This window comes from Cebidichthys violaceus, unplaced genomic scaffold (assembly GCF_023349555.1).
Source record: "Cebidichthys violaceus isolate CVI_PGR_0920_01 unplaced genomic scaffold, fCebVio1.0.p SCAF_12, whole genome shotgun sequence".
Taxonomy (NCBI): Eukaryota; Metazoa; Chordata; class Actinopteri; order Perciformes; family Stichaeidae; genus Cebidichthys; species Cebidichthys violaceus.
In genome coordinates this window covers 2,817,833-2,835,338 of record NW_027176285.1, presented here as the reverse complement: position 1 = coordinate 2,835,338, position 17,506 = coordinate 2,817,833, and the positions used below count along the sequence as shown (strand labels likewise).

The 17,506-nt window shown below is 45.1% G+C and overlaps 2 protein-coding genes across 2 annotated transcripts; both read right to left on the bottom strand.

Annotated features, from left to right (window-relative positions):
* Window positions 1–914: 914 nt before the first annotated feature.
* Window positions 915–12,449, bottom strand: LOC137868733 (low-density lipoprotein receptor-like). Its single transcript, XM_068705631.1, has 21 exons — window positions 12,274–12,449; window positions 11,866–12,033; window positions 11,374–11,589; window positions 11,026–11,255; window positions 10,694–10,823; window positions 10,053–10,246; window positions 9,621–9,807; window positions 8,889–9,101; window positions 8,537–8,720; window positions 8,237–8,438; window positions 7,983–8,147; window positions 7,507–7,761; window positions 7,164–7,391; window positions 6,317–6,451; window positions 5,724–5,925; window positions 5,504–5,629; window positions 4,966–5,073; window positions 2,341–2,574; window positions 1,772–2,087; window positions 1,447–1,543; window positions 915–1,035 (listed from the first exon to the last, which is right to left on the bottom strand). The coding sequence occupies exons 1-21, from the start codon at window positions 12,368–12,370 to the stop codon at window positions 970–972; spliced, it is 3,753 nt and encodes a 1,250-aa protein (XP_068561732.1). The 5' UTR covers window positions 12,371–12,449; the 3' UTR covers window positions 915–969.
* Window positions 12,450–13,916: 1,467 nt separating this feature from the next.
* LOC137868732 (LDL receptor repeat-containing protein egg-2-like) lies at window positions 13,917–16,872 on the bottom strand. Its single transcript, XM_068705630.1, has 8 exons — window positions 16,593–16,872; window positions 16,263–16,466; window positions 15,855–16,103; window positions 15,482–15,685; window positions 15,068–15,316; window positions 14,727–14,897; window positions 14,388–14,636; window positions 13,917–14,203 (listed from the first exon to the last, which is right to left on the bottom strand). Exons 1-8 carry the CDS (start codon window positions 16,870–16,872, stop codon window positions 13,917–13,919), a joined length of 1,893 nt encoding a protein of 630 aa, XP_068561731.1.
* Between the last annotated feature and the right edge of the window lie 634 nt (window positions 16,873–17,506).

Genomic DNA, 17,506 nt, shown 5'->3' with positions numbered 1-17,506 from the left:
AGAACAAAGGGACGTTGCTTTCAAAACTGTTTTCTGTGGAACTAAGACCGGATGACGAAAAGGGAACCAAAATGTCACAAGGACACATTGGATCGAAACTGGTATCGGATTCCAAAATGGCAACAGACCAACAAGGAAATCGGAGACAACATTTTGGCAGCAACATTTTCACTGAAAGGACAGCTCCTAGGATGGTGACCTGTGATGGCACACAGACACGAGACAGCAAGTAGACAACGAGCCCATAAGCATTAGCAGACACAGTTATGACAAGCAGCATTAGTAAGATATAGAATATAGTACACACAAATATAGGTGTTGAAGAAACGCCAGAAGCTCTGAACAATGACAAAGGAGTAACGACAGAAAGTCATGAAGAGATTAAAACGTGGTGACAAATCTGTCTGGCTTTGACTCAAGGGATGTGATATAGATAGATAGATAGAGAGATAGAGATATCTATCTATAGATATAGATATATATAGATATAGTACGTCAAAATGGAAATGTATACATTCTCAATAAAGCAGCATGTTAAAACACAACCTCCTGTGCTCTCCTGCTTTTTCCATGCTACTGCTTGCTCAAATCAAATTTTGCAGAAGATTTTTAGTCACTTTTCTGAAGCGCAGTACTGAAGCATTATTAAAACACGTTTGACACAAGTTGTCTCTAGTACAAAATTGGAACCTTTAAGGTCATGTGTAACAACTACCCCACCAGTGGCACTTTCTATCAGCGTGTTATTAATTATGCAGCCAAACTAGAAAATGACAAACTATTTGGGGAAACAAACAAAGACCCAGTGAACTTGCAGAAGAGAACCTTCAGAAGTTGTTCTTGTTGGAAAGAATAAAACAAGCAGTCAGATTTTTGCTTCATTTCTTTTCTCACTTTTAATGCACTAAAAAGACAGCGCCAGAGAAATTCATCCTCAGACAATACTTGTGAACGCATAATGCACAACTTCTATTTGAGCCGCAGTGACTTCAACGCTAGCGGGGGGTTCTTCACATCAACTGGGGACTCCAGCTCCTGAGGAGAAAAGATCAGATTTATAAACTTAGAAAAGCTTCTCATAGTTTATGAAACTAGCCCAATTTATACAAGAATTAACAGACAAAAGCCCATCTGCAATTGTACTTGATATTAAAAAGTAGACAAAACTAATGACAAATTCAAGAAATGAATAGATGTAATATTTCTAAATCAAAATCGTATTCTGTAAGTTACAGAATACAAGTAAGAAGTTACTTTAGTCTGATTAGAAGGCGATCTAGAATTTAAGCGAAGATTATTTTGTCCAACTACTTTCACACTTTAATCAAGAGTTGCATGTCCGTCAAAAACATGTAAACGTGTGATTTGTCACCATATTTATAACCGGATATATATTTCAGGAGTAAACCGATTAGGCAATTCTCAAATTAACCAGCTAGTTTTTACCTCGCACTCTGAATCGCAGGGTTCACATGGCAGGTTCATGTTTGCCATCAGAGTTTCTTTATCCATGGATCTTCTTCTGAAGGACGGCCAGACTCTCCTGTTGAAATGAGATTTACGAAGCCAAGTGTTTGTGTTCTACATAGGTCATGAGCGGCATAACGTACCACATCGTTGAAGGGTTTAAAAAAGGTTCAAGAGCCTCTTAAGAATCAAATAAAATCAAAAACACTACAGCAACTGGCTTTAATGTTTCATGTGTAAAGTGTCAACCTGTGAAATCTGCAGCGTTCATTATGAAAGTGAATCCCTCCGGCCAACTCTTTACCTTTTAACGAAAAAAAAAGCAGCAGCCGCCACTGCAGCGACGAGGCAGAGGACGCCCAGGATCACAGCCACGTGGCTCGGTCCAGCTTCCGCCTCTTGACAGGACTCTCCCTTGTAACCGGCCACACACTGGCAGCGAGCGACTTGGCCTTCTGCGACGCAATTGCCGTGACCGCTGCAGCGCTGGAGATCACAGGATGTAGAGCCTTTTTTAAATGAGGTCTTTTGGACGTTGTTGGGGTGAGGAGAGGAGCTAGACTGGGGAGGGCGGCCATCACTGGATTTGGTCCAGAAAGACGCGGAGTTTGTGTTTGGACCTGAAGAGAAAAGTCAATGTTAGTGATTATGGTTAATATAATCAACGTTCCTGTAACTTTCAGGTATCTCTAAAGCCCAAAAAAAATCCTTTTTGGAATGTTTGAATAAAACAATGAGAAACGTGGATAAAAGGATTTTAAGTAGGCATACGTTTGAACATATTACATTTTTTAATTGAACAAAACGTTGGTAAATTACTGAGGAGGTGACTGAAAATCAACATGACCGGCTTAAATGGATTATATAACTCACAGTCCTGTTCATCGGACATGTCCGCACAGTCCACCTGTCCGTCGCAGAACTTGCTTCCGCCGATACATTTGGTGCCGTCTGAGCAAGACTCTTCCCCCGCGGGACAGGCGGGCAGCGGGACGCACGAGGCGGCATCGACGGCGTAGAAACCCTGGCCGCACTTACATGTGCGACCTCCGGGGTAGGGCAGGCACAGGTGGACACACCCGCCGTTGTTGGAGCAGCTATTAGTTCCTGGAAGAAACGGGGAAGAGAGGATCATCAAAACCCTTAGTAGGAAGGAAATCACAGGCAGCTTTTCACGCTTAAAAGCATCAGCAAATAAACTAGATAAACATTTGAGGTATGATTGAAAGAGGATGGGATGGGACTTAGATTCATCATGAATTGCTGTCCACTGAATTAGAAATTCTACTTCTTAGAGGTGATATCTAAACATGGGATAAATTGCTGTTTGCTGCTGCCTTTGATTGAACCAGATTCACAGATATTAACCAATTTCCTGCATTTTACCCTTACACTGCAACTATTATTCTATTTATAATTTTTTTAATGTTTCAATCAATGTTTTTAAATCTCCTTTTCTTTTGATGCTTTTAATGGTTTTAAGTGAAGGACTTTGAATTGCCTTGTTGAAACGTGCCATACAAATAAACTTGTCTTTTCTAGCCTAACGATTATATTCAGAGCCGTCTTCATGTACTTCCAGTACCTCACAGGCCTCAAAGTGTCAACGGTATTTATCGTTTACATCAACTTGCACTACGTCTTCCTGGAGTTTATAGTGTAAAACCATGTTAAGACACATTTCTGTTCATCTTAAATGTCCCATTGTGTTAATTGGCATTCTTGTATCGTGCAGCAACGAGGAAATAAGTCTGGCACACAGCAGATCATTCATTAGCCCTCCTCCCATCCGTCTGCTTGGGCGCTGTACACGGATCAGGGCGTCATGGCTGTGTGTCCCTCTACACTCTGCTTTGGCGCTGAAAGGATGCTTCCAGTGCCAGGTGGAAAACATATGAACCTGGGGTGTGTTGATATTCATGATTGGATAATTGGGAAGGAGGACATAAAATTCACATTTTATCATGTGCAAAGAGTTTAAATTAGTAAAATATTCACTGTTTTTGTATGCGCACTGTTGCGCATTACCACAGTATCACTACAATTCTTGTATTCGCACAGACTGTTACGCAGAATTTGATAACAGTTTATTCTAGCACCACAGCATTCAAGAGTGCGTCTTAATGTTACAATATGATTGACCTCTTCAGTTGGCTGTTCATCTCTGATTCAGATGATGCTTTACCGTTTATGAAGTACATTCATGTTAGTTATATTTGAGTGTTATCAACAAACTTTACACACACACACACACACACACACACACACACACACACACCCTGAGAGAGTCTTTTCATTCGGCCCTGAGTGTCCAGTAACACACTATTCCTTCTTCCTGCATTTAGAAGCAGAAAGCAGAAGAGGTGAGGTGAAAACATTAGCATGCAGATGCCTGACGTACGACTCAAAAACTAGTTTGGCAGGCTTTCGTTTTCCAAATTAAGCAGACAGTGTGCTGCAAGCACAAACGTGGGGAGGAATTAATGCTTTATGCAGAGAGGATTTCAGCTTGTTTTTAAGCCAGAAGAATCTCCACATGACCCATGTTGTGAAATTGGCACCAACCACCTGCTGGTAAGATCAGCACTATGGTTGATAGAGCTGGGTGCTGCGATTCATGCTTTTCATTCCTTCTGTCTTAAAAAGGTGCAAGATTGGGAGCATCTCAACTGCCTCTGACCGCTCCCAACATGGCGAAGGCGAGTCGGCGGTTCACAGCCATCGCTGCCAACAGTGCCGACAGAGAACAGTGACCACCTGAAGGGGGTGCTACACTTCAGTGACGATGCCGTCGGTCGGGTCGGCATTATCAGCTGTAACCGCCGTATGAGAGAAGTGCAGATTGGCGGCAGTGAGCTAGCCGGTGTGGCACAGTCATGCGCTAAAAGCACGTGCGGCCGGCCTCAGCTATGTCAACAAAACTCCGGTTTCAACACAGGCAGAGCGACTTCATTCTCTGCTCAGGAGAGGCAGCATCTCTGGAGAAGCTTTAAAAACGTGCTCCAGGCCTTTTCTAGATGGGAACTTTATTATCCCGATCCGTCTGTTCCCAGCTCTGTGATGTTCTCTTAAACTATCCAACTTTGTACAAATTTTAACCTTTGCAGAAAAAAAGCCAGCCATGTGTATCATTTTAGTGTTTTCATTTGCTTTATGTTATGATATAAACCATTGTATATTGCACTTGTGGGTCTAACCGCTTTATTTCTGTCTCTCTTCAAACTCTTTGCATTCCCAGTCTGCTCTGGAATATTTTAAAGTCCTGTCATGCCTCACCTGCCATCTAGTGGCCATAAGAGAGTCCTTCTCATTGGTGTCATGTCTGCACAACTGCTCTCATCTCAACAATGCATAGATAGTGTATATTATATGTACACAGAGGGCAGCTTTCACAACAAGTTCACCAGATCCATTCGTCGTTTACCTCCCTGCTGCTGACCAAGTCAACGGCTTGTCAACCTGCTGTGTTGAAGCTTGATATAGACTACAGACACCTACCAGACTGACTGTCGTTGCTGTAGGCTTGGACTTCCACCACCCTGGTCTTTGTCTCGAACCACAGTTGGTTAGGCTGGAGACCGTCGCTGAACCACAGTTTAGTTAAATCTACACAGTTTAGAAACAAAGACAAGAAAGCAGCAGAAATTGTGAAAAACACACAAAACGGCGCTGAAATATAAGTGTGAGCGTTCATTAGTCAGGACTGACGGAGAGGAGAAAAAGGTGCTGGTGGTAACAAGTAGATGTTTTAAGATGAATAACGGGACAAATTGCTGAGAAGAGGTTGTCTAAATAATTCATTGTTACATTAGTCTGCAGCCTGGAGGGGATAAAGATGGATGAAACAAAAAAAAAAAGGTGAAAGCCAAGATGTATGAGAAATGTAATTCCACAGCAGGACTTAACAGTTTATTAGAGTGGAAATGAAAGAATACACCAAGCCCCGAGACTTCCTCCCAAAAACACTGTGGGTGTTTGAGTCTTCAAAACGTATTATTAGGTACTATTGAAAGCTCTGCTGCTCTTCCAGCCTTACCTTTGTCCACGGTGACCCAGAGGAGGATGTCCTCAACATGTGTGAAGGCGGTGAGAAGGCCTGATCCCGTTTTGAACTGTTTATATCCTGTTCCATCCACTCCAATAGAGCTGATTACATCCTCACCTGGAGAAAAAGAGTAACCAGACGGGTAAACACAGGCCACAGCAAAAAAAAAAAAAAAATGTTCTCATCAAGTGTGTGAAATTTGATTCCTCACCCGTGTCAGCCCAGTAGATCGTGGTTCCGTGATTGGAGAAGACCAGCGAGGTCGGGATGCTCGATTTCCTCCACAGCACTGCTTTGTTACGGCCATCCATCCAGGCACAGCCCAACTCGGTCTGGCTCTTCCCCTCCGCCGCGACTATAGTGGTGTAACAAAGTAGTCCCGAGGGGGGGTGCAGTGCGATGGACGTCGTGCACTGAGAGGACGAACGAGACCTGGGATAAGTTTACCAGGAAATGCAACAGAACTGCAAAGTCTTGGGCTGGATAAACGCAAAAATCTACTGACTAGATTTTTTCACAATGGTTGATATTACTGAAAATATATCTGCTAAACAGATTTTGATAAATAATCTAGAATGCTAGAGAATTGAAAAATGACAGCTCGACAATTCAAATGTATCGTCTTAGCCTCTTTACATTCTGTAAAAGTTACAGTAATCCTTCAAAACTAATATTCTGAATACAGACAGTCAACAAGAGAAGTACGGCAGCCAAGTCAAAAGAAGTTTGTATGTCGGGAGGAAAGAGAGGTGACGGCTGAGCAGAGAGGAGCAAGTGTGAGCAGTGAAGCCGAGCCAACTTCACCTTCAGCGATCCCTGCAGCAGTAAGGTGGTGTAGCCTTCTTGGCGAGAGGTCACGTGGAGATCGGGCCTCGCGGCGCTGCTCCAGTACAGGTTGGAGGTCACCCAGTCAACTGCCAGAGCTGTGACTTCATCATCCTTGTGGGACGGAGAATTTTAAGTTTCCAGAATTAAAATGTGCTATTAGAAATGCTGACCAGCCTTTCTTCCTCACCTGCTATCAACTATTAAGATCTTTTTTTTTTTTTTAAATATATGATTTTTTGATTAACAGACCAAAGCAAAACTAAGGGTAATTATTAGAAAAAAAGCTATTTTGTCAACTACAGTAACCGTTTATGCTACAATGTCACTTCATGGCCTGAAACCATGGAAAAACAAACTATTTATGGCAGGGGTATTCAATTAAAATACATAGAAATACATGAATAAATGTTCATCTCATTTCAAGTAAAATAAGGGCTGGATTAAAGAATAACTGACCATCTCAATGCGTCACTCAGAGAGAACCAGAACATTCTGATGTAGCATTTCAAAATTAAAGCCCTTCAAAATCTCATGCATGAGCTAACTTCAAATCACACTCATGTCAATTCCAGTGACACCTTGAGGTGGTCTGCTATCAACCTGAGTAGGTTGTAACTATGCACCATTTCCTCTAAAATCCCATCTGAAATTAGACAAATTGTCAAAATGTCGGTTTTAGGTCCAGGGTCCGGATACAACGGCGTCTGGGTCCAGATCCAGACCGCGGTCCGCCTATTAGTGACCCCTGATTTATGGCCTTAAACAACCTTTTTGTCAGGATTTAAGAAACGTCAATTTCCTGTGAAAGGCTGATTATGCTTACCTTCAGCTTGAGGATCTGTCCAGCAGGCGTCAGTCCCTGTCTGGACATCGAGTCGCTCAGTTTCAGCACATCCACAGATCGTTGTCCCGCATCAGCCACATACAGAGAAAGGTCCTGGATGGACAAGTCCAGCCCAGAGGCCTCAGTTACTCCGGGCAGGGCTAAAGCTCGGCCTCTTGGCATTTTTTTCAGAGCAACACCGTCGCGACGCATGGAGTTTAAGTGAATCTGCAAGTAGTGGGAAAAAGAGGTCCAGGAGGGATGACAGGAGAAGAAAAGTGTATTAATCAAAAAGGCTTCCAACCAGGTTCTCTGGTCTTTACGACGCAATGAGAGCATTCACCTGATAGACTGTGGTCGGAGACAAAAGCAGGACGAACGTCGACTCCGGCGGAAGAGCGCAGGTCACCTTGTCCTTGGAAAGCAGCAGCCCCTTTGGGCACCGGCAAACCGCCGAAGGGCCCCTCACTGCTGGGGCTCCCGGCGACCCCAGCGCTCCAGACTTGCTTCTTATCACCGGGGCCAGGAGGCAGAGGTGGGAGCAGTGCAGCTGGTCACAGGGGTTGGATACGGCTGGCTGGGAAAGGGTATGCATCAGCTGGGGAGAGAGGAAACGAGCGCGACTTAATACTGAAGTCGCTCTGCTTAAGAAGCACGTAATCGATCCGCTGCACATTATACATACCATCAAATGTTTGATATCCGATACTGTGAACGGCACATTACCTGGCAATAATATTGCTGTTCTGTACCATTTATTTTGGACAAAAAAATGAATAAAAATAAAATAAAAATAAAAAAAAGTAGTTGAAGACTCACTTTCAGTCCAAACGGCTGCCCCGGTCTCTTCAGAAGAACCTTCTGATCTTTGCCGGTGTTCTTGTCGGCTGAGCGGATGGTTCTTCTTTTCGTGTCAGACCAGAAGACTCGGTCATTGAAGACCGCCACGGAGAAAGGGCTCGGCGTTTCGGCCAACTGGAGGATCTAAGCGAGAGAAGGGAAACCGCCGTCAGCGTTCACCGGCTGAAATCACAAAATGATCCTCAAACACCATTCAACTATGAGGCGTTTACCTTAACGTTGTCTCCGTCTAGAGAGGCCGAGCCGATGCAGCGCAGCTTCTCGTCGGCCCAGTACACCCTGTTGTCCAGGAGGTCAAAGGCCAGACTGACCGGCCAGATCAAGCCTTGGCTCACCACCACCTTCCTCTTCGAGCCGTCCATCCCAGACCGCCCGATCTGAGGGCTGCTGCCGATCTCGGACCAAAGCATCATCCTGAAAATGTCCGTTATGCAATGCATGCAAAGATGAACGATATGGGTTTAAAATTGGGAACAACTTCTTTCTTTCTTTCAGTAAAATGAGCACCTTACCCTTTGTATGGCAGCAGGACCAATGAGCTGGGCTGCTCCAGATCTTCACCCAGGACCACAGTGTAGTCCTGAGATCTCACTGTGGTATCACTGAGCTTCACAGCCAGAATCTGACCCACCAGTCCATCCACCCAGTACAGGTTCTTACCAACCCAGTCCACTGCGATGAAATCCGACTTCACTCCTATAACGAGATTTACATTTTCAGTCTAAACTCTCCAAATTGTGTAGCTGGGTGACTTAAATCAAGGACATTTATTCTATTCTACGAGTTAATCATTTTCTTCAAATCTTGTCTATTCAGGGAACCATCCAGACCAACACAACTGTAGAGTTCCTGAGACCGCCGTACCTTTGAGAAGGGTCCCTTTGCCGTTTGAGTTCGACATGTCGGCCCAGCGGATGCTCTGGTAGTCGGGGCTCAGCCAGTAAACTCTCTGTTGAGCCCAGAGATAATCCAGTGAGAAGACCGGCCGATTGGCAGAGGACAGAAGGCGCAAGGAGCCACTATGGACTCCCAGGATCAGGAGCTCCGACTGCACCGACGCCAGAAGCAAAGGCTCGTCTAGAGACGGAAACACAACGACCGGTGAGTTTCTGTCCAATAGAGGCCAATACAACAGCACAATTTGAAGAGCATAGATCATTTTGTAAACAAACCTAAGCATATTCCATTTTTTGTCTAGTTCAACCCATATATAAAGAAAACTTTCATCTGCGTTTGGTTTTGACAAGCATAAACTAATCTATAAAAAGGTTGCGATGATTGGTTGGCAGGGAAATGAATCAAATAAAAAGGACAGTTTTGGGGTACTCCATGGTATTCAGTTACTGATTTGCTACCATGTGGGCCGTCATTGGGTTTAGTTCATTTTAATATGGTATGATTGTCAACTTTCACCTTGAACTTGCTTGATATTAGGTAGTACAGCATAGTTTTGATGGCTTCATTATTTGGTAAAAGACAAAAGAACCACTTTTTGAACATTCAAGAGCGCTGCCGCATCCAAAATGTGACGGTCAGCTGCATTGCATTCACATAACATAAGAATGCAACTCGACTTTTCCTCGAACAAGCAGAGACCTTTGGACTTGCAGCTTTTGTTGTCAGGCTCCAGGTAGAAACCAGGGAGGCAATGACAGACGTAGGACCCACGGGTGTTCAGGCAGGTGTGTTTGCACAAGACGTGTGGCACTGCACTGCACTCGTCGATGTCCACGCAGGACACAGCGCTGGACTGTAGTCTGAAACCTGTAGCACAGTAGCATGTCTGCAAAAATGGGGGGAAAAAAAGAAGGCATTTTCATGAGCTCAGCATGCTATTCATATGAAAATGGAGTCAAAATGTTAAACGTTTCTAGATACAGTTCTCTAGCCGTGAATAAAAGTGACAAATTTGTGCCAAGACCAGCTCGCTTGCCATTCCATCTAAGCCTATTGAGGTTAAGTTTGGGGGAAAAAGGCCGCGTCAACGCCCTCCAACAGAAGAACAAGCCACCTCCGTTCGGCACTGACCGGTCCGTTCGGTGTGCTGACACAGTGGTGGTCACAGCGCGGGGCTGACTGACTGGAGCAGTTGCGTCGAGCACATCCCGTGCCCTCGTCCGAGCCGTCGATGCAGTTGGTGAAGCCGTTGCACGCCAGGCGGGGGTCCACACACTCACCGCTGCCACACCGGTAAAGGTGAGAGGCGCAGTTCCTCCCGCTGCCTGTGAGAGCAGAAGCACATTTGTTGTTCTACAGAGTTTCCTCTACAGTGAATAGGATGCATTTGTATTAGATAGCCGATTTCCCCTTATTTCATTTTAACACTCAGAAACAAGAACACAGAATACACAAATGTATTATGTTATGTGAAGCCCCATTGAGATGGTAACAATAGATTAGGGGCTCTTCATCAGCACCATAAAACACATAATTTCAGTTTTAAACTGAAGAACCCATCTGTGTTATATATGGGGTATATCAGCTCGTGATTACATGGCTTAGAATAAAAATGCAATTACTCTTTTTTAAAATGTATTATTATTCTTGATTATTCTTGTATAACTAATTCAAATAGGCCTGAATGCTGTATGACAAAACAAGTGTGAATCAGAGAATAAAGCAGACTTATTTAGCACACCGGTGTGTATTTGAGAGTAAACGTTGCTCACATTTGACCTCGTCCAGGCCGTTGTGGCAATCCTCCTTCCCGTCACACTTCCATGACAGAGGGATGCATTGACTGCCGTCTCCACACGGCCACTGGTATTCCCTGCACTTCGTTGGCGACGACAAGCAGTTCTGTAAAACAAAAGACGAGACCAAGTTTCAACTACGGCTTCCAAAACCTCACTCGAAACGAAAGCATTGCCATTCGTCCTTTCGTTTGCCAAGCAAAGCTCCAGTATGCGCTGCCTCAAAATACATTCTCAAGAAGAAGGGAAAAATCGCCCTCAAGTATTGCTTCTACTCATTAATAAGTTTAATAACCAAAGTGCCTTACCTTCTCATCCGAGCCGTCTGCGCAGTCGTCTTCGCCGTCACAGAGCCACTCCCTCTGCAGGCACTCGTGGCTGTCCGGGCATCGGAGCGGCGTCGGGCAGCGCGGGGGTCTCGTGCAATGCGCCTCATCGGAGCGGTCTCTGCAGTCAGCGTACCCGTCACACCTCATGGCCTCCGACACGCACTGACCGCTAAGACAGCGATACTGGTTAAGCGCACAGGCCACCAAAACTGGGGAGAAATGTGGTAATCGTCAGACGTTCGTAGACACGTTTTACAGCCATCTTATACATATTTTACACAAGACTGTTGGTTTCATCCACGTTTCTGTGTAAGGGGCTTCACCTACCGCACTTTTCTTCATCGGACCCATCGGCGCAGTCCCTCTCTCCGTCGCACAGGAAGGTGTCCGGTATACAGCGAGTGTTGTTGTCGCAGAGCCGATGGCAGCCGTCGGTCAGACTTGAACAGTTCGTCTCGTCGGATTGGTCTTGGCAGTCGTTCTGACCGTCGCACACCTGCTCCGGAGCAATGCATCTATTCCCATGAGCACAACGGAACTCATCTAGGGAAGAAAAGAGTAAACTCCTCAAATACAAGCAATTCAACTATCCAATTTCCATTTAGTGTTGTAAACAAATTGGTGGTTTCCTGGTCCAATCTAGCAGTGGAGTAAAATTAAACTTAAAATTTCTTAAGACTCAGAACTTCATCAACAGTAAATCCAAAGAAAAGGCCATTAGTTGTGCCAATGATAAGCACACAATCCTTCAACATAATGAGCGGGTTGCAACACTGCTTTCGGCTGCTTTCCCCCACCAGCTCAATGCATGCGACAAACCTTTTTTGCACTGAGCGGCACACTCCTCTTCGTCCGATCCATCCTTGCAGTCCATCTCCCCGTCACACACATGGCTGTACATGACACACTCGAGGCCATCTTTACATGGCGCAAAACCTCTGCGGCACCTCAGTGGGGGCGATCGGGCACCGGGTGCATTGTTGGAGGCTTGGCAGAGAGAGACAAATGGCATTTAAAGGGTTATGGAGACACCCAGCTTAGCTCTTGAGAGCTGGGAAAGGAAACGGTGAAGTCAGGGATTTTTCTCTCGATTAACAAATGATGAACGAGTAGTTCTGCTAGTTAAGCTGAGTGACGGTGTGTTGGGTTTGGCGTTATGGGGATTTAAGATGTTCTTGCAGTGCCTCTACACGTTACTACCGCACTATGTTTTGCCCGTTTGCTTACTGGGAGACGTTGGATCTGCTGGTTGACACCGGTTCTCATCTGAGCCGTCGTGACAGTGGGCACGACCGTCACACACGTCCATCTTGGGGATGCACATCCTCCGGTCGCTGCATAAGAAGTCATCTGGTGTGTGGGAAGAAAACGTGTCAATTTGAGGAGCAAAAAGGAGTCGATATACCAGTGGAGGTTTAGCAAAAAAAAAAAAGCGCTAATCTAAAATCCTTTGGATCAAAGCCACCCAGAGAGGGGGTATATTCATGGTTAAACTAAAGTACTTCCACACTCTCTGAAACTCTCCCACTGTGGAGTCCGTATCAATAATTTGGCAGATGCAAAAGACATTTCTACCTTTGCCTCACTGTCCTCGCCTCAGACTCACCTGGATTTTTGCATTTGACCACGCAGTTATTTTCATCAAATCCATCAGGGCAGTCCCTTTGCCCATCGCACAGCTGAGTTGGAGAGATACACAGCGGTGGTGAACCTGGGCAGAGAACTGAAGGAGTGATGCAAGTTGATGTGGGAGTGAGAACAGAAGAGACTGTTGCCTCAGCAGTAGCAGCGTCTGGAAGGGGAGGAAAACCAAGAGTTCAACTCAAAAGTTGTATAGCAGGAACGTTGGCTAGCTAGCCTTGAAGTAAGCCTTAAAAATATACGCTTGCGTGTTAAAGTAAAAATGTGTTTCTATTCAATATATTCCTCCCTTGTCTTTTTTTCAAGCAACTCATGAATTCCAGCTTTCAAGTGTTTATTGATGGGAGTTATGCAGCCTCATCACCAGTGGAGGACACTTACCGCAGCCCACCTCATCCGTGCCATCCAGGCAGTCTCTCTCTCCATCGCACAGGAATTTCTTCGGGATGCAGCGCTCGCCGTCGGCGCAGCGATGCTCGCAGCTCTTGGTTCGCTTCCGGCAGTCCAGTTCGTCGGACTGGTCTCTGCACTGCCACCGGCCGTCACACACCTCCGCCTCGGGGATGCACATCTTCCCGTGGAAGCACTGAAACTCCCCTGGGGTGGAGTACAAATCAAAAAAAAAAAAAGGTATGACTAATTGAATGAAGCAGCATTACAGCTAATCTTAATAATAAGTGCACTTAAAGTGAAACAACCTTGCTTGCAGGTCTCTGGGCATCCCTGTTCATCAGATCCATCCATACAGTCCTTTTCTCCGTCACACACATGGCTGTATAAAACACACTCTCTTCCATCATCACATGGCTTTGAGCCCAAACGGCACTTCAGGACGTTTGCTCGAGCTGCAGGAGGAGCTGAGCTCGGACAGTCGACCTCGTCTGAGCCATCGTAGCAGTGAGGGAGTCCGTCACAAACCAGCGTCTTGGAGATGCAGCTCCGACGGTCTTTGCAGCGGAAGTCATCTGGACAGGAAATTTGAGTAAAGCAAATCAAAACGCAATCTGTATGAGATGGGCAGCATGAGTCGGGGCGGATCCCCCGGGATCTTGGGGGTCTGGACCTGGTAATGGGTTACGCACTGGCTGGATTTGTCTTACTTCAGCACAGCTAACTAAAGGTCTATCTAACCTGGAGCTGACCCCTCTCTCCTCCCAGCCAAGTAGTCTTCTGGTGGCGTTGAAGACAAAACTAAAATCAAATTGTAAACTGACCTTACAGTCCCCCAGTTAGTGTTTCAGGACACTTTGAAAGAATCCATTTTCAAAATAACACTTCACGTCCAGTGAAATGCGAACACGCAAACTCCACTTACTTTTAGAGGGACATATTATTTTCATGCAGTTCTCTTCATCAAAGCCATCGGGACAGTCTCTGCGCCCGTCGCAAAGCTGGCTCGGAGAAATGCAGAGTTGAGCAGCGGAACGGGGACAGAGCAGAGAGGGGCTGCTGCAGGCCGGCACCGCTGGAGCAGAGGGTTTGATGGCGGCGGGCATCTCATTTGATGGATAAACACCTTGAAGGTACAGCAGTAATCACAGAGTTAAATTGGTATTCGTCAGAGATTGTGTTTTTTTATATTTTATTTAAAGAATTAAATAAAGGTTTGTTTCATCAGGAGAAGAAACGGATTGCATCAGGACTTCTATAACTGCAATTTTTTAATAATAATAAGAGAGATTACATTTGGACAAACTCACCACATCCCTGTTCATCAGATCCATCCATACAGTCCTTTTCTCCGTCACACACGTGGCTGTAGAAAACACACTCTCTTCCATCATCACATGGCTTTGAGCTCAAACGGCACTTCAGGACGTTTGCCTGAGCTGCAGGAGGAGCTGAGCTCGGACAGTCGACCTCGTCTGAGCCATCGTGGCAGTGAGGGAGTCCGTCACAAACCAGACTCCTTGAGACGCAGCTCCAACGGTCTTTGCAGCGGAAGTCAGCTATGGAGGGTAAAAGAAGATTCAAAGACATGAGTGGGAGACACACTTGTTGGCAATTCAATTAAAAAGTTAACCGATCTACTAACTCACTCTTGTAAGGGCATATCTTCACACAGTTCTCATCAGATCCATCAGGACAGTCTCTCTTTCCATCACAAAGCTGTTTTGGGTCGATGCACAAAGAAGAACCTGGACACAGAACTGACGGGCTGATGCAGGCTGGCTTGGTGGGAGCAGGAGATTCAGTCAAGTGGAGATTTTCTGCAAGAACAGGAGTGGCAGTGTCTGCAGCATCTAAAAGTATTATTGGAAATATTAAGAAATTAAAGAATTAAAAAAGGTTTCTTTCATCAGAAGAAAAATGGATTTAATCAGTAATTCTAAGAATGCAATTTTTCCAATAAATGAGATTATATTTTGGGGAAACTCACCACATCCCTGTTCATCAGATCCATCCATACAGTCCTTTTCTCCGTCACACACGTGGCTGTAGAAAACACACTCTCTTCCATCATCACATGGCTTTGAGCTCAAACGGCACTTCAGGACGTTTGCCTGAGCTGCAGGAGGAGCTGAGCTCGGACAGTCGACCTCGTCTGAGCCATCGTGGCAGTGAGGGAGTCCGTCACAAACCAGACTCCTTGAGACGCAGCTCCAACGGTCTTTGCAGCGGAAGTCAGCTATGGAGGGTAAAAGAAGATTCAAAGACATGAGTGGAACCGTTTGGAATTTGCTCTGTATACTGCAAATTTACAGAATACGTTTGGTACACACCGCCACTTCTACAGTGATACTTTTGTTGGAAACTCATTTTTTTTTTTTAAATAAATCTTTTACCAACTTACTCATGTACGGGCATCTCTTCACACACTTCTCATCAGATCCATCAGGGCAGTCTCTCTTTCCATCACAAAGCTGTTTTGGGTCGATGCATAAAGAAGAACCTGGACACAGAACTGACGGGCTGATGCAGGCTGGCTTGGTGGGAGCAGGAGATTCAGTCAAGTGGAGATTTTCTGCAAGAATAGGAGTGGCAGTGTCTGCAGCTTCTAAAAGTATTTTTGGAAATATTGAGAATTAGTTAAGACAAGTGGAAAGTTTCATGTGAAAACATCAAGATATTATGAAATGGTTACATTATCAGAAACAGCAAAGAGTGATTCTCTACAAAGTACTTTTACATTCATTATGAGGAGCAACCTGTGGATGAATACTCACCACATCCTTCTTCATCTGATCCGTCCCGGCAGTCTCTCTTTCCATCACAAAGGAGACTGAAGAGGACACATTCTGTCCCATCTCCACACGGTCTGGAGCCCATGAGACACTTCAGGACGTTTGCCTGAGCTGCAGGAGGAGCTGAGCTCGGACAGTCGACCTCGTCTGAGCCATCGTGGCAGTGAGGGAGTCCGTCACAAACCAGACTCCTTGAGACGCAGCTCCAACGGTCTTTGCAGCGGAAGTCAGCTATGGAGGGTAAAAGAAGATTCAAAGACATGAGTGGAACTGTTCGGATTTGCTCTGTATACTGCAAATTTACAGAATACGTTTGGTACACACCGCCACTTCCATCATGACACACTTGTTGGCAATTCAATTAAAAAGATAACCGATCTACTAACTCACTCTTGTAAGGGCATATCTTCACACAGTTCTCATCAGATCCATCAGGACAGTCTCTCTTTCCATCACAAAGCTGTTTTGGGTCGATGCACAAAGAAGAACCTGGACACAGAACTGACGGGCTGATGCAGGCTGGCTTGGTGGGAGCAGGAGATTCAGTCAAGTGGAGATTTTCTGCAAGAACAGGAGTGGCAGTGTCTGCAGCATCTAAAAATATTATTGGAAATATTAAGAAATTAAATAAAGGTTTCTTTCATCAGAATAACAAACATATTGAATCAGTAATTCTAAGAGTGCAATTTTTCCAATAAATTATATTACAGGGAAACTCACCACATCCTTGTTCATCAGATCCATCCATACAGTCCTTTTCTCCGTCACACACGTGGCTGTAGAAAACACACTCTCTTCCATCATCACATGGCTTTGAGCTCAAACGGCACTTCAGGACGTTTGCCTGAGCTGCAGGAGGAGCTGAGCTCGGACAGTCGACCTCGTCTGAGCCATCGTGGCAGTGAGGGAGTCCGTCACAAACCAGACTCCTTGAGACGCAGCTCCAACGGTCTTTGCAGCGGAAGTCAGCTATGGAGGGTAAAAGAAGATTCAAAGACATGAGTGGAACCGTTTGGAATTTGCTCTGTATACTGCAAATTTACAGAATACGTTTGGTACACACCGCCACTTCTACAGTGATACTTTTGTTGGAAACTCATTTTTTTTTTTTTAATAAATCTTTTACTAACTTACTCTTGTAAGGGCATCTCTTCACACACTTCTCATCAGATCCATCAGGGCAGTCTCTCTTTCCATCACAAAGCTGTTTTGGGTCGATGCATAAAGAAGAACCTGGACACAGAACTGACGGGCTGATGCAGGCTGGCTTGGTGGGAGCAGGAGATTCAGTCAAGTGGAGATTTTCTGCAAGAATAGGAGTGGCAGTGTCTGCAGCTTCTAAAAGTATTATTGGAAATATTGAGAATTAGTTAAGACAAGTGGAAAGTTTCATGTGAAAACATCAAGATATTATGAAATGGTTACATTATCAGAAACAGCAAAGAGTGATTCTCTACAAAGTACTTTTACATTCATTATGAGGAGCAACCTGTGGATGAATACTCACCACATCCTTCTTCATCTGATCCGTCCCGGCAGTCTCTCTTTCCATCACAAAGGAGACTGAAGAGGACACATTCTGTCCCATCTCCACACAGCCTGGAGCCCATGAGACACTTCAGAACGTCTGCCTG